This window comes from Geotrypetes seraphini, chromosome 4 (genome assembly GCF_902459505.1).
Source record: "Geotrypetes seraphini chromosome 4, aGeoSer1.1, whole genome shotgun sequence".
NCBI classification, from domain to species: Eukaryota; Metazoa; Chordata; class Amphibia; order Gymnophiona; family Dermophiidae; genus Geotrypetes; species Geotrypetes seraphini.
In genome coordinates, this window is record NC_047087.1 from 164,889,357 (window position 1) to 164,915,074 (window position 25,718).

Sequence of the window (25,718 nt, forward strand, 5' to 3'; positions counted from 1 at the left end):
AGTTCTGTTCCTTAGCCGCAAACTGCATCCTAATGAGAGGAACTATGCTACGGTGGAATTGGAGTGCTTAGCGGCCAAATGGGCGATGCAAACCCTTGAGCACTACCTGCAGGAGCGTGAATTTACCTTAGTGACCGACCACGCGGCACTTAAATGGCTGAATACCATGAGAAACAACAATGCCAGGTTAACGCGGTGGTACTTGGCCCTGCAGACATTCCGATTCAGGGTATTGCATCGCCCAGGCAAGCTCAGTACCAATGTGGATACCTTATCCAGAATTCAGGAGGATAGTGAAATGTCCCTGGAAGTTAGGGACGGGCAGCCTTTAAAAGTGGGGGTATGTCACAACCCTAGCCCTAAGGCTCGGCTTGGGGCAGAAAAGGCTTTGCCTAACCCTAGGCTGACTTTAAAGAGGGCTGACCATTGTGACAGGCTAGACACCAGTGGTAGGGAAAATTCTGAATTCCCATTCAAAGCCCAGCTCTCAGAACCCTGGGGAGGTGAGGACTATGAGGGTAACAGCCAGGAACAGCCTCAGAATCAGTCTACTCACTTAGCTAACTCCCAGCTGCAGAGTTTAATGAGGATCACTGGGAAACATAGGCAGAAGCTGCAGGCTGCCCCTCCCCCTCTTAGAACAGGGCGTGGCCGCCTCAATGCTCTTGAGGCTGCACTGAGGAGGAGGCAGTTAGTCTACCCTGGGCCAGCCCAGGAAGGAAGCTTTCAGGATTGCTCTCCTGAGCCTCACCACTATCAGGACGTTGAGATGGTGGATCCAGCCCCTGTCCCTGAGGCCAACCAGCTAGCTGAACCAGAACCCATGGACTGTCTAGAAACTGCCATGAATACTGAGGCTTGCCCTATGGAAGAGAGCTAAGTACCTTTGCTGGTTTTCTTTTCCTTTTTTGTATGCTCATGCTAGCAAACCTTTGGCTTCTTTCTGGGGAACCTGTTTGCACCTGTGAGAAGTAAGGGAGCAGTGCTGAGCTCCTTGCAAGGTGCCTGGAACCGGAAACCTTTTTGTCAGGTTTAATTGGGCTGGACTGTTTGAGTTTATGTTTTGGTTTTTGAAAGCAAGAAAAGCTTCAATTGTGATTGTGTGCCTGGGAGGTAGTTTGGGGAAGAATCCACATAATATCCTAGGTTGGGATTGTGGGGCCATTTGTGGCATTCTGTTACTTACAGAGTAAAGTTAGTGGATTCTGCTACTCCCCTCCCCCACCAACTACTGTTAAGTTGGTTGGGGCCAAGCCGGCTTCAATCTAGGCTTGGGCACAGCACTGGCTTTATTTATAAAGGAAGTGTGACAATTTGTTACTGCCTGTTTGCCAAAGGCAGAACGATTGGGACTACACCTTGCTACTTACCTGTATCACCTGCAAGGAAGGTGTGAGTTGTTGGTTGTTTGCTTTTCAACTCGATTTGATTTTTGTTCCATTTTTCTTATGTTTTGGGAAAGAATGAACTGAACCTTGTTCAAGCTGCATTGCCACAATAAAGTGGGACTTTATGTTATTTTGAAAGTGACTGTTTGGAATCCTTTTTGCTTCCTCATTGGATTGTGTGCCCAGCAGGACTTCCAGCTTTTCTGGAAGCACGTAGGACGCAGGCTGTTCTGAGCGTTGATCGGGGCCGAGCGTACCCACGGGCACCGGCATCGCCACAGTATATATATATATATATATATATATATATATATACACACACAACTTGGCTGGTAGATATAATATAAGAGGAGATGTGTTATAAGAATTTTTAAGTAACTTATTAATTATAATGATGGAGATACTTGTTTGCCTGTTGGGAGTTTTTTGCTACCTGGTCTGTTAATGTGCATTCCCAAATATTCACTTATATTAGAGGAGGGGTGGGAGGAGGGGGAAGAGAGGGTTAGGGAAGGGTGGTATTGGGGGGATGGATGTGTGTTCTAGGTTTTAGATCTGGGGAAATTATGAATTCATTGAGAAAACAGAATATTTTATGGTATTGTATGTGGTTTTCTTTTTGGTATAATGGAATTTAAGATTTTTTCTTTAAATGTTAATGGCCTCAATCATCCAATTAAAAGAAACAACAGAATGCGGATGTATGCTATATTCAAGAATCACACTTAATGGCTGCAGAATCAAAAAAACTAGAGGAAGGATGGGTAAAGCATTTTTTTGCCCCTGCTGTGGGAAAGAAAGCTGGGGGTATTAGTGCATAAGAAATGTTCAGCAATGTTTAAATTAGTTGCGGCAGATCCCCTAGGTAGATGGGTGCATGTAGATATGAACTTGGGAAATAATGCGCTGGGGTTTTCAATATATATGCCCCTAATTCAAATCAAGTTGAATTTTTCAAAACTCTGCAGAAACTGATATTACCATTGGCTACTTCTAATATAGTAGTAGTAGGAGATTTTAATGCTGTTATGGATCCATTGATGGATAAAAAACCAAGTAAAATTTTGAAATCATTAGGATTAGATAAACTAGTGCAATCTTGTGGTCTGAAAGATATATGGCGGATTCTTCATTTTAATGATCGGGAATTTTCATTTTGCTCCCAGGTTCATAAATCATTTTCACAGATTATATTTTTGTGTCAGATCAATTAGTTCAGCAGGTAACAAATGCCACCATAGACCAAATCATTTTGTCATATCATGGTGGAGTTTGGATTGAGTTTAAATTTGCTGAACAGGATAGTAGTAGACCTGTGTGGAGATTTAATAATACATTGCTTGCAGACTGAAACTTTCTTGAAGAATTTCAGTTAAAAATGAGTGAATATTTTCAGATCAATACCTCAGAGGAAATCTCCTTAGAAACCTTGTGGGATGCTTTCAAAGCAACCATGAGGAAACAAATAATTTCTTACTCGGCATATATTAGGAAACAACTTAAAAAGGAATTTTCTAGTTTGGAAAAAGAAATAAAGGCTTTGGAGTTAAAATTGGCTGGAAAATGGGAACAAATTACCTTGCAGGCCCTTTTAAAAGCTAAATGTAAGTACAATGAAATTTCTTCTAAATTGGCCAGGAAAGATTTGTTTTCTCAGCAGGCCCTATATTATGGAAACTCGAATAAAGCGGGAAGATTATTGGCAAATTATCTCAAAGCAAAGGAAAAAAAGGTAAAAATTGTTGCAGTCAAAGATGAAAAGGGTGATACCTATTCTCAAATTGGAACCATCTTAAAACAATTCTTGAAATTTTATAAAGCTTTAGATTCTTCCGAGCCTTATTTAAATAGAGAACTAGAAGGTTTAGAATTTTTAAATTTAATCAAGGGACCAAATATTTCTGAGCATATAAAAGGAAGTCTTGAGGAGCCTATATCGTTAAAAGAATTACAAACAGCGTTGAAATCTCTTAGAGTTGGATCCGCCCCAGGTGGAGATGGTTTCATGGTAGAGTTTTATAAATCTTTTCAAAGCACCCTATTGCCACATTTGTTAAATTTATATCAGGAGCAACTGACTAAAGGTTGCATTACAGGTACTATGGCAGAATCCTTAACTACAGTTTTGCCGAAGCCAAATAAAGATCCCATGTTGGTTTCAAATTACAGGCCTATCTCTTTAATTAATGTAGATGGAAAACTTCTGGCTAAGTTATTGGCTTTGCACTTGGCCAATAAGGCTCTCCCTTATATTATTGGAATGCACCAAATGGGGTTCGTTGCTCAAAGACATTCTTCATATAACACCAGATTGGCTTTTCACATGTTGAATTTAACAAAAGATATGAAAGAGCCGGCCTTCTCTGTATCCTTGGATGTAGAGAAGGCCTTTGATTGTGTGGAATGGACCTTCATGTAATCAAGCAATGGATTGGTTTGGTATTGGTTCTGGATTTATTCAGATGATTCAAGCTTTGTATAGCTCCCCTGCTGCTAGACTGTATATTAATAATAATTTTTCAGAACGTTTCTGTTTGCAGAGGGGTGTTGGACAAGGATGTCCTTTGTCTCCTTTGCTTTTTGATACTGTACTGGAATCCTTCTTATAAGCTATTCAGCAAGCGGAGGAGATACAGGGTATTCCTTATACAAGTCGGGAATACAAGGTCTCTGCTTATGCGGATGATATTTTGCTTCATCTGAGAAATCCAGGAACAACCATTCCATATTTATTAGATTTGATAGAGAAATTTGGGAAATTTTCAGGATATAAAATAAATTGGAGTAAATCAGAGGTTCTTCCGCTTAATGTACATTGTATAAAAGATTTATTTGATTCATTCTCCTTTCTTTGGAAGGAAGAGGGTATAAAATATCTAGGTATCTGGATAAAAATTACACTGGAAGAGAGAATGAAAGTAAATGAAAAATCTTTATTGCAGGTGCAGTGGCGTACCAAGGGGGGGGCGGGAGGGGCGGTCCGCCCCGGGTACCAAGCCCTGAGGGGGTGCTCCCGGTCCGGTCCAGTTCCCCCCCCCCTGCGCCGGGTGTTGCGTCTGGAAACAGCCTGCAGCAAGATCGCGATGCCAGAGATCTTTGCCTGCTTCGACTGTTTCCTCCGCCACGGTCCTGCCCCTCCTCTGATGTCAGAGGAGGGGCGGGACCGCGGCGGAGGAAACAGCCGAAGCAGGCAAAGATCTCTGGCATCGCGCGATCTTGTTGCAGGCTGTTTCCCCAGAGCAGTAGCGTACCAAGGGGGGCGAGTGGGAGGTCCATCCCGGGTGCCGCCTTAGGGGGGGGGTGCACAGCTGGCCCGGTCCCTATCGCGCTCCTACCCTCCCAGCGAAAGCAGCATCGGCGCCATTATCGAAAAAGGTAATGGCGCCAGGCCTTGGAGCACCAAGGCAGACCGCTTCTCCCCCCTCCCAGCCGAAACTCCGCTGACCATCCTATCTCTCCTCCCCCAAGTGAACCTTTCCGACCCTCCCAGCGAAAGCAGCAAACCTCCCTCCAGTAGCGTCGGCTTTATCCTCCCTCTGCCGCATCACTGATGACGTCATCAGTAACGCGGCAGAGGGAGGAGAAAGCCGCGAAGGAGGTTTGCTGCTCTCGCTGGGAAGGTCGGAAAGGTTCACGGGGGGGGGGGGAGATAGGAGGGTCAGCGGGGGTTCGGCTGGGAGGGGAGAGAAGCGGACTGCCTCGGTGCTCCATTACCTTCTTCGGGTAGCAGCAGCGTTTACAATTCGCTGCTGTTGCCGGCTTCAGGCCTTGTTCTCTGCCTGGTCCTGCCTACTTCCAGTTTTCATGAAGACAGGACCCGACAGAGAGGAAGGCCTGAAGCGGGCAACAGCAGTGAATTGTGAATGCTGCTGCTGCCCGATGAAGTTCAGGACATCAGGACATCGGGGAAGGAGCAGGGAGAAATCGGCTGCTGGCTTGGGGGTGAGGGTAGGGAAAGAATCGTGGAAGTGGAGAAATCGGCACGATGGCTTTGTGCGGGCTAGGGGGAGAGAGAAAGAAAGGAAAAAATAAAGAGGGGGGCAGGGGGAGAGAGAAAGAAAGGCAGAAATAAAGAGGGGTCAGGGGGAGAGAGAAAGAAAGGCAGAAAGAAAGAGGGGGACCAAGGGGAGAGAAAGAAAGGCAGAAATAAAGAGGGGGTCAAGGGGGAGAGAAAGAAAGGCAGAAAGAAAGAGGAGGGCCAGGGGGAGAGAGAAAGAAAGGCAGAAAGAAAGAGGGGGACCAAGGGGAGAGAAAGAAAGGCAGAAATAAAGAGGGGGGCCAGGAGGAGAGAGAAAGAAAGGCAGAAATAAAGAGGGGAGCCAGGGGGAGAGGACCAGAAGAAGGACCAGAGACTCATGAAATCACCAGACAAAAAAGTAGGAAAAATGATTTTATTTTCAACTTAGTGATCAAAATGTGTCCGTTTTGAAAATTTATATCTGCTGTCTATATTTTGCACTATGGCCCCCTTTTACTAAACCGCAATAGAGTTTTTTAGCGCAGGGAGCCTATGAGCGTCGAGAGCAGCGTGGGGCATTCAGCGCAGCTCCCTACGCTAAAAACCGCTATCGCAGTTTAGTAAAAAGGGAGGGGGAATATTTGTCTATTTTTGTATAGTTGTTACTGAGGTGACATTGCATAAAGTCATCTGCCTTGACCTCTTTGAAAACCCGCGGAATATAAATGATAATTAACATTTTCTCTGCGTACAGCGTGCTTTCTGTTTTTAAAATTTTATTGTTGGTAGATCATTTTGACTTGGCCACAAAGGTAAGGGGGAGGGAGGGAGGGGAACTGCTGAAAGACATCTAGTAATCCTTGCAGGCTTGACTGCAGGGAATTATTTTTGTAAAATCATGTTTTGTTATGTGACTGGCATTATCTAGACTTTAATTTCTATGAATGAATAGAATGAAAATGATATAAAATTACTTGCTTGTTTTTATGTGCGTGCGCTGAAGGAAAGTGGAGAGAGAGTGGGCTGAGGATGCTGAAGGGAAATGGGGAAGAGAGTGGGGAGAAGACGCTGATTTATAAATTGACAATTGTACAGAATATTGTTTCTTTTTATACTTTAATATAAACAATTCAAGGCTTGTGTGGATGGAATCAGGTGGTTTGCGGGGATGGGGACCGAGCTTACGGGGATTAGTCCAATAAAATGGTATTTTTTTATTTCTCATTATTTGTTTTATTTTTATTTGTTAATTTATAAAGTGGTGATTGTTATGTATCAGTTTTTTCAAATTTACATCTACTGTCTTTATATTTTGCACTGTATTAGAGGACATGTGTTACTGTTTTTTGTGGTGTTGCATTGTATCCAGGGTCTGGTTTCTTGGCGGATCAGTTTAACTTTTGTCTACATATTTCTATTTTTAGTTTGTGATTATTCCATTTTGGGCGAGGGTGTATCTCTGTTCTGTGTGTTCTGAAAAAGACATAGTTTTCAGTTGGCATTGACTACAGGACCAATTGACTGTGCGGGATCTGGCTTGTTTAGTTTTACAATGTATGTGTTGGTGTTCTAGTGCTCACTGCAGTGTTTAAGATGCAGCCTTTTCCTAGGTACACTCTTGTGGTGCGATATGTAGATTGGTACTAAAAATCATATTTTTCATATAGATGGGGGGGGGGGGGGGTGTCAAAAAATGATGGGCCCCGGGTGCCACATACCCTAGGTACGCCACTGTGCAGGTGATCACAGAAATGTGTGAGCATTGGAACCCATTACATCTGTCTTGGTGGGGGAGAGTCCAAACAGTTAAGATAATGATTCTGTCTGTTGTCTGCCAAATGGGTATGTTGCCAGTTTTTTTGGGGGGGGTCCTTTTATAAACAATTTAATAGTATTCTTACAAAATTTATTTGGCTGGGTAAAATGGCAAGAATTGCTCTAGTATCTTTACACAAACCAATTACGGAGGGTGGGGTAAATTTTCCTAACTTTTATAGGTATCATCAATCCTATATTATACACCAGGATATGTACTGGATCCTCCCAGAGCTCATGGAGCATCTCCCAGATTGGTTAAGGTTGGAATGGCAACTCCTGTCCCCAATGAGGTTAAGTCATGTATTAAGCATTAAGATGCCTAGATCAGTGTTCTTCAATCTTTTTACACCCGTGGACCGGCAGAAATAAAAGAATTATTTTGTGGACTGGCAAACTACTAGGACTAAAATTTTAAAACCCTGTTTACGCCCCATCTCCGCAAGCTCGGTCTCCGCAAACCATCTGATCCCATCTGCACAAGCCGCAATTATGATTTTATATTGAACGTATTTTATTAAAGTATAAAAAGAAACAATATTCTGAACAATTGTGATTTTATAAATACAAATATACAGAGCACGGACCAACAAAACCCCTGTCTCCCCTCCCCTTCACATATATCCCCTCTACTATCAAGAAAACTGAACAAGCCAAGTTCATAGAAATATCATGCTAACAGAATACTGCAGTCCCCAGTTATGTCTCTAGCAGGATATATATTTCAAATCTGATATATTCTAATGACAAAATAGAAATAAAATTATTTTTTTCTACCTTTTGTTGTCTCTGGTTTCTGCTTTCATCTTCTTTTCACTCTCTTCCTTCCAGCGTCTGCCCTCTCTGTCTCTTCAATCCAGCATCTGCCCCTTCCATCTACTGTCTGACCTCTCCCCCTTCCATATGGTATTTGTCTTCTTTCTATGCCCCTCTCCCCTTTTTACACGCTTCACTCCAGCTTCACTGCTCTCTTCATTTTTATCTCTCCTACACCAGATCTAGCATCTTTGTCCTTCTCAATTTCTCTGCTGACCTCCCTTCCCATCTCATTCCTGTCTCTCCCCTTCCCCTCCTCTAATCTCCCTGCAAGCTGTTTCCTTCCTTTTTTCTTCTCCCTTCCCTCCTCCCCCTGTCCAGCAGTAACTCTCTTCCCTTTCCTTTCCCTCCTCCCCTTCCAGCAACATCTCTCCTTCTCCCTATCCAGGTCCAGCAGCAGCTGTCCCTTTTTCCCCCTTACTCAGCAGCTTCCCAGACTCTTTTCCCTCCCCCTCCCAGCAGCATCTCTCCTTCTCCCTATCCAGGTCCAGTAGCAGCTGTCCCTTTTTTTTCCCCACCATGCCCAGCAGCTTTCTCCCCTCCCAGCAACTCTCCTTACTTGCCAGCGCTGCAATTCAGTAAGGCAGCCTCGGGTCCTTTGTTGGGTCGCACCGCCTCCAAGGAAAGCGGAAGTTGCATCATCAGAGGCAGCCCGACTCAGCAAAAGCTCCAAGGCTTCTTTCTTCAATCGCTACATTTGTAAGGAGAGCCGCTGGGAGGGGAGAAAGCACAGTGTGAGGCTCCCTATTATCTCTCCGGCCCTGCGCGAAGGACAGCTCCTCGATCTTGCCGGTCCTGCGTGGACCGGCAGGAAATTGAAGAAGTTGATCTGGCCGGTCCTGCCCGGACTGGCAGGAATTTTCTGCGGATTGGCACCGGTCCGCGGACCAGCGGTTGAAGAACTGTGGCCTAGATTATATAAGGATAATTGAATTCTAATGGATACATGGAAAACTTTAAAATGTGTGAATAATTTGACTCCTATTCCGGTTCATAAATCAACTCATCAGACCCTATGGTTGAACTCCAAGATTCAAATTGGCGGATTCAAGGTCATCTGGAAACACTGGATGAAAGTAGGTATACGGACTTTGGATGATATTATTTCTGATGGTAGGCTGCTTGATTTTTCACAATTGCAACACAAATTTGGTCTTAATAAATCACAAAGTTACAGATGGTTGCAATTGAAGCAGGCCAGTCAGGTAGGGTTCCCTGAATGGAAGAATCTTAGTAATCAGTATAGTTTGCTGCTCTTATGTTTTCAGGTGGACTTCCTGGGACATCAGGCTGCTCAGAGGTATTAATTAATATCTGGTAATTTGAATAAGAAACCAAAGACTGGTCTTCGGGACATTTGGAGCATTGAGATTAAGCATCAAATTACTGCATCTCAATGACCACGTATTTGGGCTTGGAGGATGAGATGTACAGTAGTGCTGCACGATTCACATCGATTCACTGATTCATTTTGGGTGAATCGGTTCAAATCAATACAAAAAATATCAGCCTCCCGATTCGGCAACTGACCCTCCCCCCTCGCCTCCTAAAGCAGGATTGGCAGCCCTGCCTCTTGCTGGCCGGCCGCTACCACTCCTGCTTTAGAGGGTGAGTGGGGAGTGTCAGTCGGGAAGTGCTTCTGTCCGGCTTCCCCCCTTGTCTCCCAGCATCAATTTACCTAATTTCAGCAGCCTGCATAAGATCTCTAGTGCTAGCGATCTTTGCAAGCTGCCATAGGTCTTCTGAGCTGCCTTCTCTCTGCCGCGGTCCCGCCCCTTCTCTGACGTCAGAAGGATATCTCTTCCTGAGCAAGACAATTTGTATCTAAAGATATGTACTACAATAATAATTATCATATATATGATAGATACGAGTATGGCATGTGGTTGAAGTGTGCCCTGGATCCAGGAGCGAATGAAATGTGTGATAAAATGATTGTACTTAACTTAAAATCTTTACATTTATAAGATTCAAGAACTTGAAATTCCAGACATATGGAATTTGACTTATTTGACCTTTAGGGGTGCATGGAAACTAGCTGTGGAATGTGAGCGGGAGTCTCCCTGCCCAAAAGTTTGAGGATTATAATTTTATAGTCAAATATATTTTATTGAGCAAACAAGAATGCAACAATACAAGCAACAAAATTAAAAACCAGCTCAACAAATTTTGAAATGACCCCGAAAGAACCCCCCCCCATCCCAACTCAAACCCCCTCCTCCCACATTCCCACCCCCGGGTCCTCCTTCCAAAACACAGTATCTAAGGATTGAACGAGAAGTAAGACATTAAATAAAGAAAAAAGAAAGTACAAAACATGATTCAGCAGTTAAGTATCCGGCTACGAGCCAGAGGGGTCAAGGTATTCCAAAAAGGTTCCCAAGTATTCTGAAAAAAGCGGCCCTGGCGAGAAGACAAATCTTTCACATCCCTCCTCTCCCACATCAGGAGAGAAATCATGCGGCATCTCCACAGGGAATAGTCCGGAGCTTCAGCCTCAAGCCAGTTCAACAATATGCATTTCAAAGCAATCAGGACAGTCCACTTGAGGAAAGTTGCAACTCCTTTAGAATGAGGAAAATAATGAGGAACAGTCCCAAACAAAAGCAGAAGTGAGCTGCGAATGGTGATGTGCCAAAGGTTCTCTACAAAAGCAAAGATAGCAGAAAAGCTGAACCCTAGGGCAGGTCCAAAACATGTGTCCCAATCCCGCTTCCGGAGCCTGGCAACGTAAGCAGGCATCGGTTAGTCGGAAGTGGGACAAATAAGCCTTTTTAGGAGAGATGTATAAATGAAAAATCAATTTAAAATGTTGTTCCCAAAAGGTAGTATATTTGCGAAAAGCAGGCAGTCGACGGACAGCCTGAATGAGCACATCAGAGGGCAATTCAACTGCAAGATCGCGAGACCAAGCATCTCGCAACCGAGCATGGTCAAACAAAGGGGATTCATCTTTCAAATGGCAATGATGGAACTTGAGGGGGACCGGTTATTGGGAACCAATGGTAAAAGCCGTAGACAACAACTCTTGACAGGAGGCTTGCAATGAGTTAGAAGGTAAGGAAGAAATGTAATGATGGATTTGCATGTAAACAAAATAGTCAGTAGGTGGGAGAGCAAAGTCTGCTTGCAACTGAGCAAAGGATTTAGGGGTGCCATCATCGTTAACCAGTTGAAATATATAGTGAATACCCCTTGTTTCCCACCGAGCAAAACTCGGCCCATCAATCCCTGGCAAGAAAGAACCATTAAAGCAAATAGGCAGAAAGGGAGAGACAGAGGGAGAAAGAGAGTGAAATTTACAGACCCAACGCCAAACCTTCCGCAAGGGTCGATGTAATATTTTCACAGAGAGAGACTCAGGTTCGAGAGAAGGAATAGAGTGAAGATAGGCACTAAAATGAGTAGAATGAAAACAAGAAAGTTCCAAAGAAGTGTTAGTGAACGCTGAAGTACCCCTGAAAAGGTCATTAATATGACGCATGCCACAACCAACTGTCAAATATCGGAGATTCAATAAGCCCAAGCCACCTCTGTACCAGGGAGTCGCCGCCCGCTTATATGACAAATGAGGTCTCTTCCCTGCCCAAAGGAATTTCTGGATCAAGCGCTCCAATCTGCGCTCGTCACGAGAAGTCAAATAAAGGGGAAGGACCTGAAAAACATAAAGCCAACAGGGAACTATGAGCATATTATACAGATGCACTCGGCCCAGAAGTGAGAAGGGGAGAGATTCCCAAAGGTTCAACTTATTCTGGAGGGCCTGAAACAACGGTGTAACATTTAACCGATACAGACTAGACAAGTCCAGTGGAATATAAACCCCCAGATACCGCAAAGTAGAAACAGCCCAACGAAGAGGAAAAGCACCACCCCACGAAGTCCGTTCCTTAAGTCCGGAAGAAAAGGTAAGGACAAAGATTTGTCCAAATTAAGAGAAAGTCCCGAGTAAAAACCAAATTCAGAAATAAGGTCAAGTGCCGCCGGGAGAGAATCTTCGGGCCGGGTAAGAATCAAAAACATATCATCCGCATATGCCAAAGTCTTGAGCTCAAGGTGACCAACCAAAAGACCACTGACCTCAGCGAACCCCCGAAGAGTACACAATAAGGATTCTAAAGAAAGAAGAAACAGAAGGGGGGAAAGAGGGCATCCCTGTCGGGTACCACGAAGAATAGGGAAAGAGTCGGAGCGGGACCCATTGACTAGCAGAGAAGCCTGTGGATTAGAATAGAGGGAACGTACAGCTTCCAGATAGAAACCTCCCAACCCAACATGTTCCAAGGTACGAAACAAGAAGGACCAATGAATGCTATCAAACACCTTAGAAGCATCCAGGCTAACAAAAAGAGTCGGGATCTGGCGAGATTGACACTGAGCAAGAGCAAGAAGGACCTTGCGGACATTGCTGACAGACTGACGGCCCCGAACAAAACCGACCTGATCCTCATGTATAAGCTGTGGTAGATGAGGAGCAAGACGATCAGCCAACATTTGAGCAAAGAGTTTCAGGTCCACATTTATCAGAGAGATGGGGCGATACGACCCTGGCAGGTCAGCCTCCTTACCAGGCTTCAATAGTAAAGTAATAAGGGCCTCATTTGCAAAACGCGGAAAGGAGCCCTGAGCAGTAGCTGCATTAAAATACGCCAGCAAAGGTCCAAAAAGAGTAGGAGAAAGAAGCCGGTAAAATTCACCAGAAAAACCATCCAGACCCGGAGCCCGATCAGAGTGAAGTGCTTTAATGGCGGACTCCAATTCAGCCGCCCGAAATGGATTATTAAGAGAAGACACCACTTCCGTGGGCAGACGGGGTAGACCAGAAGATTGAAGATAGTCTGTCAACATCTCCGGAGAGACATCATCCGGAGCTTCATATAATCGGCGAAAGAAGTCAAATAGGACCCCAGAGATATCAGACGTTGTGGACACCACCCCACCACTCCTAGTCCGGAGAGATAAAATCGGCTTCCTACCAGTCGTGGCTGAAACTAAACGGGCCATAAGGCGTCCAGGCTTGTTCCCATAACGAAAAAAGCGGTGTTGATATAAGGCTCTACATTTTTGGGAACGAGAATGAAGAAGCGAGTTCAAAGCCGCCTGAGTAGACAGATAACATTCCCGAGTCTCCTGTGAAGGGTGGAGGGAAAAAGACCGCTTTGCCGAATGTAAGGCCCGTTCCTTGGTTAATGCGCTTGTTACGAGCACACAGGAAAGAGATGATATGCCCCCGGATCACCGTTTTCCCAGCCTCCCAAAACAAAATAGGATCATCCATATGGGGGGCATTATTAGTAGAATAGTCATCCCACTGAGTCTGTAGAAAGGTCCAAAATTCCTCATCCTGGGCAAGATAAAAAGGAAACCGCCAGGACAAAAGCTGGAGATACGTGGCATCCAGGAAAACATCCACCCAAATTGGAGCGTGATCAGAAATGGACAGAGGACCAATCTCAGCCGACCGAACTGAAGGAAACAGAGAAGAAAACAAAAAAATATAATCCAAGCGAGACCAGGTGCCATGGGCACGAGAAAGATGAGTATAGTCACGAACTTCAGGGTGAAGACGACGCCAAGGGTCTACCACAGAAAGAGTATCACAAAAGTCAGAAAGGAGACGACCCTTGGCACCTAAAGAAGAAACATGGGATCCAGATTTATCCAAGTCAGGACTCATAACCAAATTAAAATCACCCATGAGATGGAGGGGATCCCCAGGAAAATTAGAACAAAGTGTAAGCAACCGTTGTACAAAGGCCGACTCCCCCGAATTCGGGCCATAGACCACCAGAAGAAGATAAGAACGTGCTCCCAAGGTAAGACGCAAAAGCAGAAATCTACCATCAGTTGCTTTATCTAGAACTTGCACCCCAATAGGAGAAGAATAATCTCTTAGGAAGAATAATCTTTGGTTTTTCTTCTTCATAATAATTAAGCAAGTGAAACAACATAGTAATGCAAGAAGTCTCTTTAATTGTGTGGGTTAAAGTATCTGAGATTTCATAAAAACACAGCCAAATGTGAAGGGTGGGGGGCGGGGGCTTTTGGGCTTTCTTTTGTGTGTCTGTGAAACCTGAAACTGTCAGCTTTGCAGACAACTTAGTCACAGAGCTGGTTTTAATTCAAACATTTAAGGATACTGGATAAGAGAGTTTCTTTAAGTATATTATAATGGTTTATGCATATTCAGAAATTACTGTATATAAATATATAATACTGTAAAACTTTTCTTTAAGCCTGTTATTTATAAAAGCCAAAAGGAAGGCCTTTGATCAAATAAGAAACTGGAATATGAGGATCGACTTAAAACACTGGGATTGTTCTCCCTTGAGAAAAGGAGACTGCGTGGGGATATGATCGAAACCTTCAAAATACTGAAAGGAATCGACAAAATAGAGCAGAAAAAACTATTTACATTGTCCAATTTGACACGGACAAGAGGACATGAAAGGAAGCTAAGGGGGGGCAAGTTCAGGACTAATATCAGGAAGTTCTGCTTCACACAGAGAGTGGTTGACATCTGGAATACTCTCCCAGGGGAGATTATTGCGGAATCGACAGTCTTAGGCTTCAAAAGCAAACTAGATGCATATCTCCTTGAGAGAGGCATATAAAGATATGGTTGGCTATAAAATAAGCCAGGTGTATACCTAGCAGGGCCTCCGCGTGTGCGGATCGCCGGACTTGATGGACCGAAGGTCTGATCCGGAGATGGCGCTTCTTATGTTCTTATGTTCTTTTACAGTGATGTGTTAACTAAACATTGGAAGATTGAAATGACGTGTTACTGGTCATTGCGAGGGTACATAAGCAGGCATCAGCTTTTAATCAAGTGGGGAGACCTCTCTCTCCACATGGACTAGTTAGTCCTTGAGTGAGATGACCCCCTCTGTCTCACACACACAGAATGTTTTATGGAGTTGGCAATTTACGTAAAGCACATAATTAATTGGCAATTGAATAAATTTTATTTTGATTAAATTACATGTCTGTGTATGAGTTATTAGCATGAAGTATATGTTGGGACGCGAAGTGCAATCTGTGTATTCACTTTGAATAAAATTCTCAATTAAGATATTTCTACTTTTGCTATTTATGTAACTGCTCCATTATTGCAGGCAGAGGTTTGCTGTTTTGATCAGGTTTGTTCCTATCCAATTATTTCAAGAAATAAGACATAAAGGAGAAAATAGAATCAAAGATAGTGGATGGGAAAGATCTAAAACAAAGGGCAGATCCTATATTTATGTCTAGCGGTGTGTAAGTTAATTCTAGCTCTGATTTTGTACTTACTATTGGGGTACATGGCCCTTCTGTTTGGAGTTGTAGTCCTCTTGCTCTTTCTGTTTCTGCTTCAGTACTTCTGTCAGTGTCTGCAAGGACTGGGAACGTCTTATCTGTACCTTCTTTGCAGTTCGTGCATTGTGCTTTACAAAGTCAATACTCATACCTTTAATATGCATCTAAAGAAGATAAATGTAATAAACAGCATGTTTTTATTTATAATTTTGCTACTGTTGCAATTGTTGCTATTTTTATAATTTACAATCAGCCTAGGTGTAAAACTTTATGTAGTTATGCCAAGTTAAACTCTTGAGCCTAGGAGGTAGGGTTTTCCTGGGGCTCAATGGTCCCCCCTAACATCTTACCCTATTCTGCATAATAACTGTGCTCTCTCAGCTGAATTTCACCATCAGAAGTTTTTAGATGGTGTATGGACCATACCGCACAGAGAAATGGCAATGAAAAACAAACTGTAAAAACTAGAGGAGCCCAAGATGGCAGGGTCAATATGTGAACATGGCAGCTTTGGCACAGAGAAAATTACTAAACTTACCTCCTCTGGAGTAGAAAGCAAGTTCAAGAAACTCTTGGAGCAAATACAAACTGTCTCCCAGACCTGACATTATGCTTCAAAAATGAGAGAAGTGAAATGCAGGATGAGCTTCAAATCGCAAGAGAGCAGTTGCAGGCCCTAAATCCTAAGTTAGAGGCATATGAGCTCAAAACAGATGATCTGGAGAACTAATCATGCTGCAAAAATTTTCGCTTTCCTAGCTTGCCAGAATCCATTGCTGAAGCACAGCTAATTGATTACCTAGAGCAGTAGTTACTCCTGGCTTTACCTTTTGTTGTGCAGCTGGGGAAACTTCACATTGAATGGGCTCACAAAATAATTAAAAATTTGATATACTGACATTTGGAAAACCATCACATAATTTTACAATAACCAATAACCAAAATCTGAAAGTGGACAAAGCAATGGGGCAAATGGGATGTCCCAGGATACTGAGGGAGCTCTTAAGGATTTATTTAATAGATCTTTAGAGATGGATTGGAGATGAGCTGATGTGGTCCCTTCTTTACAAAAGCCAGGACAAGGAAGAAGTGGGAAACAACAGGCTGGTAAGCCTCTCATCAGTTGTAGGAAAAATAATGGAGTCACTGCTGAAGGAAAAGATAGTTATCTTTCTAGAATGCAAAGGGTTGCTGGATCTGAAGCAACATGGCTTTACCAAAGGAAAATTCTTCCAAATGAATTAGATTGATTTATTTGACTGAGAGACCAAAGAACTAGATAAAGGTCATACATTAGATGTAATCTACTTGGATTTCCAAGCCTTTAATATGGTTCCTCACAAAAGACTCTTGAATAAGCTGAGAGAGCTAAACAGCTAAAATGGTGAACTGGATTAGAAACTGGTTGATTGACAGTGAAAGGAGGCTACTGGCCTTTCACTGTTTTTCAATGACCATGCAACTATAATACATTTGCTGTATCAAGGCTATATTTTATTAGTAATATTATCAATTAGTATTTAGCATTAGTAATATTAGCAATTAGCATTTAGTAAATGATCACACAGCAAATAGTGCCGAGTGGAGGAAACGACCAGAGGCCAGCAGGTCTGTGAAGTCCCAGTCCACTCTGGCTACTTCCTCATGCGTTGGCTATTTTATACCTTTACATGAAATGTTACTTAGCTACCCTGATTGGTAGTTACATTGGCACTCTGATTGGTGGATACATTTTAAAATCAGTAATTAGTTGTTTTATAGGTATCTTTGGGTCAGTACAATGCTTTGGGTGTTGGCCTCAAAGGCATGGACCCCTCCCTTCTCAGTGGCCTCTCCTTTTGCTTTTTGGATATTGTGGTTATCAGTACTTTCTACATGCTGTGTACTCAGGACATATGAGTCGTTCAGTTATTCTTAACCACTGCCCTGTGGTTATCTTTGCAGGGCATGTCATGCTGACCTGTTGAAGTCACTTAATTTGTGACTGGTGCTTCTTCATGGAAATTTCCCTAACAACAGCTTGCATACTGTCAGCAGTTTATGGAGTTTATGGGTCAGAGATGAATTTGTATAGAATTCATTTTGTCCTTGGCCTGTTTCCTCAGTAGGCCTTATCCTTGTAGTCTTGTACCTCAGGGGTCTCATGAGGGGTCTTCTCTCAACAGGTAACAGAGGGTAGTGATAAATGGAACTCACTTAGAAGAAAGGAAGATGAGAGGTGGAGAGCCTCAGGAGCCAGTACTGGGGCCAATTCTGTTTAATATGTTTGTGAGATACATTGCTGAAGTTTAGAAGTAAAAGTTTGCCTTTTTTGCAGATGACATGAAGATACCCTGAAGGGAGAAGAAACCATGATAAGAGATTTCCAAAAATTAGAAGAATGGTCAAAGGTCTGGCAGTGTAAATATAAAAGGGCTCCAGGGGAAATCTGGGAAATTACAGATTGTTAAGCCTCATTTTGGTGCAGGGCAAAATGGTAGAAATGATTATAAAAAATAAAATTGTGGTATATGTAGACAAACATGATTTAATGAGACAGTCAACATGGGTTCAGCTGAGGGAGATCTTGCCTCACAAATTTGCTTGACTTCTTTGAAGGTATGAATAAACATGTAGATAAAGGTGAGCCAGTTGATATAGTGTATCTAGTTTCAGAAAGCTTTTGATAAAGTTCCTCACGAGAGGCTCCTGAGAAAATTAAAGAGTCATGGGATAGGTGGCAAAGTTCAGTTGTGGTTTAGGAATTGGTTATCAGATAGAAAACAGATGGTAGGGTTAAATGGTCAATTTTCTCAATGGAAGAGAGAAAACAGTGGAGTGTTGCAGGGGTCTGTACTGGGACCAGTGCTATTTAACTTATTTATAAATGATCTGGAAATTGGAACGATGAGAGAGGTGATTAAATTTGCAGATGACATTAAACTGTTCAAAGTTGTTAAAATGCATGCAGATTGTGAAAAATTATAGGCAGACCTTAGGAAATTGGAAGACTAGGCATTGGAGTGGCAGATGAAATTTAATGTGGAAAAATGCAAAGTGATAACCTAAATCACAGTTACCGGATGCTAGGGTCAACCTTGGGGGTTAGCGCCCCAAAAAAGGATTTGGGTATCACTGTAGACAATACGATGAAACCTTCCGCCCAATGTGTGGCGGCGGCCAAAAAAGCAAACAGGATGCTGGAAATTAGTAAAAAAGGGATGGTTAACTAGAATGTCATAATGCCCCTATATCGCTCCATGGTGCAACCTCATTTGAAGTATTGCGTTCAATTCTGGTCTCCTTATCTCAAGAAAGGTATAGTGCAGGGTTGCCCAATACTTCGATCGCGATCGACAAGTCGCTCGCTCAGGCGACCCCAGTCGATCGCAGAGTGGGATCCCTTCTGCTTCTCTTTTTTCCCCTCCTGACTGGCCCGCCTCTTGAAGAATGCCAGCCAATCAGAGTGCTGGCAGGGCGGGGTGAAGGTCGGTGGCGTACCAAGGGGGGGAGGTCTGCCCCGGGTGCACGGCTTGGAGGGGTGCACAGCTGGCCTGGTCCGGGTCCTCCTGCCCTTCCTTTCCCCTGGTCCGCGCTCGGGGCTCGTGCCTGCCTGGTCCTGTGCCGCCGCCCAAATGGTGCTGTTGCTTCTCGTGGGAGTTGACGGCACCATTCGAGCGGCGGTGCGGGACCAGGCAGGTGCGCTTTGTGCTTGTGTCTGACTTTCACTTCCGGCGCAGATGGGGGAGCCTGCCGAGCTGACACAATTCGGGCGGCACGAGACCAGGCAGGCGCGCTCGGGGCTCACACCTGCCTATTATGCCACGGCAGATGGGGACTTGGGCGGCTGTCCAGCAGGGAAGGCGGCCGATGCAGTGCTGGACCACCAGGATTGCATCAAGGTACCGGGGGGTGAGGGGATGTTTAAAATATCAGGATAGCCATCAAGGGAGGGAGGGAGGGATTTTAAAAGGTACTTAGGATGGGGAGATGTTTAAAATACCAGGTTAGCCATCTAGGGAGGGAAGGAGGGATTTTATAAAGTACAGGGGGTATGATTAAAAAAGATACTAGGGGGTGCGTAGGGGGATGATTTAAGGTACTGGGGGGTATGAGGGATGGTTTAGGGTATGTGAGGGGTATGGAGCCAGCCTGCCTGTCACTAGGCCTGCCTGCCTGCCCTGTGCCCTGTCACTGCCTAGCGGCAGTGGTTTGGGGGAGGACAGGGAGAAAGAAAGAAAGAAAAGGGGCAGGCAGGGAAACAGAAGGAAAGAAGGGAAACAGAAAAAAAGAAAGGGGGCATGAAGAGAGAAAAAAAGAAAGGGAGGCAGGGAAAAAGAAAGGGAAGGGAGAGAGGAAGAAAAAGTTGGGGAGGGAATGAGGTCTGGAGGAGAGGAAGCATACAGGCTGAAAGAAGGGAAGAAAGATTGGATGCACAGTCAGAAGAAGAAAGTGCAACCAGAGACTCATGAAATCACCAGACAAGGTAGGAAAAATGATTTTATTTTCAATTTAGTGATCAAAATGTGTCTGAATTTATATCTGCTGTCTATATTTTGCACTATGGCCCCCTTTTACTAAACCGCAATAGAGGTTTTTAGTGCAGGGAGCCTATGAGCGTGAGAGCAGCGCTGGGCATTCAGTGAAGCTCCCTGCGCTAAAAACTGCTATTGTGGTTTAGTAAAAAGGGAGGGGAGTATATTTGTCTATTTTTGTATGGTTGTTACTGCCTTGACCTCTTTGAAAAAACCCCGGAATAGGAATGATAATTAACATTTTCTCAGCGTACAGTGGGCTTTGTGTTTTTTAAAAATTTTATTGTTGGTAGATCATTTTGACTTGGTCATTTTAAAAGTAGCTCGCAAGCCCAAAAAGTGTGGGCACCCCTGATATAGTGGCACTAGAAAAGGTTCAAAGAAGAGCGACCAAGATGGTAAAGGGGATGGTAAAGGGTATGAGGAAAGACTAAAATGGTTAGGGATCTTCAGCTTGAAAAAGAGACAGCTTAGGGGAACACTCGATGAAGTTACACGGAAATACTTTTAAAACCAATAGGAGGAAATATTTTTTCACTCAGAGAATAGTTAAGCTTTGGAACATGTTGCCAGAGGATGTGGTAAGAGCGGATAGCGTAGCTGGTTTTAAGAAAGGTTTGGACAAGTTCCTGGAGGAAAAGTCCATAGTCTGTTATTGAGAAAGACAAGGGGAAGCCATTGCTTGCCCTGTATTGGTAACATGGAATATTGCTGCACCTTGGATTTTGGCCACCATGAGAATGGGCTGCTGGGCTTGATGAACCATTGGTTTAATCTAGTAAGGCTATTCTTATGTTCTTAAAGAAGTACAGAGTGATGTATTTGGGTTGCAAAAATCCAAAGGAGATGTATGTGATAGGAGGAGAGAGATTGATGAGTACAGCTCATGACATGGACCTTGGGGTGATGATGTCTGAGGATCTCAAGGTGACAAAACAATGCAACAAGGTGGTGGCCCACAGCCAGAAAGATACTAGAAGAAAGATGGTTTTGATTCCTCTGTACAAGTCATTGGTGAGGCCCCTCTTGGAGTATTGTGTTCAGTTTTGGAGGCTGTATCTTGCCTTATTATTAAGGATATAAAAAGACTTGAAGCTTTTTAGAAAAAAGCAACAAAAATGGTATGCGGTTTCCATCACAAGAAGTTTGAAGATGAACTTGATGCTCAAGATGCATACCCTGGAGGAAAGGAGAGACAGGGGTAACATGATAGAGTCCTTCAAATATTTGAAAGATATTACATTACATTAGTGATTTCTATTCCGCCTGTGCCTTGCGGTTCTAGGTAGATTACAAATTAGAAGAGATCTGGACATTACCGAGAGAAATACATAACAGTGATTCATGTACTTTACATGGTCTGGTAGAGGATTATAAATTATAAGATATCTGGATTTTTCCAAAAGCATTACATAGCAGAGAATCAAGTGATAACAGGATACAGTGGAGAATATCAGTATATACGGGTTACAGAAGAAAGATTACCAAACAATGAAGGAAGAAGTTTGTTGGATACTGAAGGAAGATGCTTATTTAGGAATCAGAATAATTTCGGAAGGTGAGGTTCTAGGAGTTGACTAATGTGTTATTCACGAGAGGGAGAGCTTGTGCGAAGGGGAGGAGATTAGTTAGTGGGGACGTGTTTTTTGAATAGAAATGATTTGATTTCTTTTCGAAACACTTTGATGTCTGTTGTTTTGATCATCAGTTTGGTGATGGTGGGGTCAATTTTCGCTGCCTGTGTCGCTAGAAGGCTGTCGTATAGTTTCTTTCGTCGGGTACCATTATGAGGGGGGAAGGTGAATAGGTTTTGAGTTCTCCTTGATCTGGGTGAGTGGTAGCGGTATAGGCGGTTGTTTAGGTAACAGGGGGCAGTACCATGGGTTACTTTAAATAGTAGACAATAGAACTTGAATTGAGGTCTTGCTTTTATCGGTAGCCAGTGAGAGTCTACATAGGCGGGGGTGATGTGGTCAAATTTGCCGAGACAGTAGATGAGTCTGATGGCTGTGTTCTGAACGGTCTGTAGTTGTTTTATCATGTTGTTTGGGCATGGTAGGTAGAGGCTGTTGCAGTAATCTAAGGTACTGAGTGTGAGGGATTGTACAATGATCTTATAGTGTTCTTTGGTAAAGAATTTTCTTATTTTTCTTAGGTTTCGCATGGTGAAGAATGCTTTTTGTATGATTTTGTGTATTTGTGTCTGCATTGTGCAGCGTCTGTCTAATTGTATTCCCAGAATTTAGAGAGTGCTCTGTATAGGATATTTGATTGCGTTTACTTCCAGTTCTGTTAGTGATGGTTTTTGTTCCTTCTCTAGTAGTAGGAATTTGGTTTTCTCCGCATTCAGTTTCAGCTTATGGTTCATCATCCATTTTTCCACAGTTTCCAGTGTTTCAGGCGTCCATTGGAGATAGGGTCTTGGATGTCAAAGGGGAGGATGATGGTTATGTCATCTGCGTAGCTGAAAGAAGTTATATTTAGGGCGTCTAGGGCAGTGCCTAAGGAAGCTATGAAGAGGTTAAATAGTATGGGTGATAGAGGGGATCCTTGTGGTACTCCGCAGGGGTTTGTCCATGGGTCGGATAAAAGATCTTTTGACTTAACTCTGTATGATCTTGTTTGAAGGAATCCTTGGAACCAATTGTGAACTTTACCTGATGTTCCTATGGCATCAAGTATCTGGAGTAGTAAGGGATGGTCTTCTAAGTCAAATGCTGCTGAGAGATCGAGTTGGATGATTAGTAACTTGTTTCCTTTGCTGAGGTGCTGTCGGGCTATATCTAGTAAAGATACCAGTAGTGTTTCTGTGCTGTGATTAGCTCTGAAACCAGATTGAGTTGGATGCAGAATGTGGTGGTCTTCTAGGTAATTGGATAGATATTGTGCTACTAGATCCTCTGTGAGTTTGATGTATAGTGGGATAGAAGCGATTGGTCTATAATTTGTTGGGTTGTCTATTGGGCCTTTGGGGTCTTTTAGTATGGGGGTGATTATGATTTCGCCAAGTTCTGGAGGGAACTGACCTTCCTTGAGGGTGGTTTGCAACCATAGCATGAGACAAGGTATGAATTTAGTGGATGCTGTAGCTAGAAGGTAAGGAGGACAGTTGTTCAAATCACAGGAGGATTTGCTGTATTTTTTGTACAGCCGGTCCAGGTCTGACCATTGTATCATTGGGAAGTTGGTCCAGGTCCTATCTGCTGAGATGGCTTCGTCTATTGTGGGTTTTATTAGTATCTCTTCTATGATATTTTGTGAGTTGTTGAATGTGGCTCTGATTGTGATGATTTTATTTTTGAAGTGGTCCGATAGTTGTGAAGCTGTTGGAGTCTGGGTTCCTTGGGTGGCGAGGAAGGGTTTGGTATCTGTGAGGTTTTTTACAATGCTGAAAAGTTTTTTGGTGTCTGGTTTTTCGGTGCCAATGAGTTTGGAGTAGTAGTCTTTTCGTTTTTCCTTCAGTTTGATTTTGTATTGTATGATTTGGGATCTCCATTCTGTTTTATTGTGGTCTTGTTTCTGTTTTTTCCATGTCCTTTCTAGTTGTCTGCATTGTCTTTTTAGGTGTAGGAGTTCGGCGTCAAACCATTTGTTTGATGGTCTGCATATTTTGTTCTTTGTTTTTAGTGGTGCTAGTTTGTTCAAAGTATATTAATATACAAACAACACTTTTCCACAGAAGGGAAGATGGTAGGACTAGAGGACATGAATTTAGATTGAAGGGGGGGGAAGGGAGGGGGAACAACATCAGGAAGTACTTTTTATGGAGAGGGTGGTGGATGCCTGGAATGCCCTCTTGTGGTGGAGATAGAAATGGTAACGTAATTCAAAACTGCATGGAATAAACACAAACGAATCCTGTATGGAAGGCATGTGTTATGCCACCGCATATTACTGACATGTTCAGAATATTACTGATATGTATCCTCAAGTCTGCTTACCTGAACTCCTGACCTCCAAAGAACAGTAAAACCAGATGATCATCAGTAAAGACAGATGGGAGACTACATCACAAGGAAGGGGACAGTGACAAGTATCTGCTATCTTCAAGTTTATTAGTTTATTAGGATTTTTATATACCGCCTATCAAGGTTATCTAAGCGGTTTTACAATCAGGTACTCAAGCATTTTCCCTATCTGTCCCGGTGGGCTCACAATCTATCTAACGTACCTCTTTTGACCTGGGTGTTGTCAAAACAGATATCAAAAGACCAGGACCAGCTGTCTTACTAAGAGGCCAGTAACATCAAAAGGACAAGTATCTGCTATCTTGACCTCTTTTGACCTGGGAGTTGTCAAAACAGATAACAAAAGAGCAGGACTAATCGTAACAGCAGGACCAGCTGTTTATGCTTTTACTATGAACTCCGCAGTGTGCATTCTATATAAGACCGGGATTCTGACCCTGACAAGAGAATCCATGATGTCTGTAGGGAGAAACCACAACGTCTAAAGGGACAGTCCTTTGGTCCACCCATCTATCTATTGCACGGATTCCCAATGCTGAAGATGGTCGTTATATGGGGTCAAGGTGATGATATTTTATATTTAATTCTTATATGTGTATAATAAAGTGTTATTGTTTATGCTTTATATTGTCTGTGTGCTTTTCTGAGTGTCACTGATCATCCCACTTGTCAGAAATTAGTGGCGGAACAGCATGGAACCAGGGCCGCCATCAGGGCAGTACTACCGGTCCTGCATTCAGGGGCCCGGAGCTGACAGGGGGCCCGGGCTCCCCCAGGGTCCTAGGCAGTGTTCTAAGGCAGGGGCGCCAGTAGCTCGCCAAGGCAAAGTGAGTCGATCACCCAGGACTCACTTTGCCTTGATGATCTATCAGGCCGATCAGTCTTCCTCTCCCTGACGTCAATTCTGCAGTCGGAGAGGAAGTTCAGGCCAGCCAATCGCTGCCTGGCTGGGCGGAACTTCCTCTCCGACAGCAGAATTGACGTCGGGGAGAGGAATGCTGGTCGGCCCGAAGCAGGGAGAGCATGTGTCGCGTCGGCTTTGGGACCTGTTATCCATTGGTGGGTCCTGTTCCCCGATGGCAGCGGCAGTGGCTTGGGGAACGGCAGGAAGAAAGAAAGAAAGGGGGCAAGCAGGGAGACAGAAGGAAAGAAGAGAAACAGAAAAAAAGAAAGGGGGCATAAAAAGAGAAAGAAAGAAAGGGCAGGGAGAGAGGAAAAAAAAGTTGGGGGAGGGAATGAGGTGTGGAGAAGAGGAAGCATACAGGCTGAAAGAAGGGAAGAAAGATTGGATGCACAGTCAGAAGAAGAAAGTGCAACCAGAGACTCATGAAATCACCAAAGGTAGGAAAAATGATTTTATTTTAAATTTAGCAAAGTGGAGGCAGTATTACCACAGTTTTCAAAGGAATTTGCCCAAATAACTTAATAGTTAACTGGGTAAATTCCCAGAGATGATAACTTCCCTTCACTTACTATGCACAGTTCTGAATTTATATCTGCTGTCTATATTTTACAATATGGTCCCCTTTTACTAAACTGCAATAGTGGTTTTTAGCGTAGGGAGCCTATGAGCGTCAAGAGCAGCGCTGGGCATTCAGCGCAGCTCCCTGCGCTAAAAACTGCTATTGTGGTTTAATAAAAAGGATGGGGGGTATATTTGTCTATTTTTTGTATGGTTGTTACTGAGGTGACAATGCATAGAGTCATCTCCCTTGACTTCTTTGAAAAAAACCCAGAATAGGAATGATAATTAACATTTTCTCAGCGTATAGTGTGCTTTGTATTTTTTAATTTTATTGTTGGTAGATCATTTTGACTTGGTCATTTTAAAGTAGCTCACAAGCTCAAAAAGTTTGGGCACCTCTGAGCTAGAGCGTTGAAACTGTGTATTTCTATTTTATCCCCCCTTTTACAAAACTGTGGAGCGTTTTTTAGCGCCAGCCGTGGTGGTAGCAGCTCT

The 25,718-nt window shown here is 43.4% G+C and overlaps 1 protein-coding gene across 2 annotated transcripts in view; it reads right to left on the reverse strand.

The window, feature by feature from the left end:
- Positions 1-25,718, reverse strand: part of ENKD1 (enkurin domain containing 1) — a 248,980-nt gene that overhangs the window by 21,730 nt on the left and 201,532 nt on the right. For both annotated transcript variants that reach the window (XM_033943272.1, XM_033943270.1), the window contains exon 6: positions 15,271-15,440. In XM_033943272.1, the coding sequence (XP_033799163.1) occupies positions 15,271-15,440 (170 nt within the window). The remainder of the gene's footprint in view (positions 1-15,270; positions 15,441-25,718) is intronic.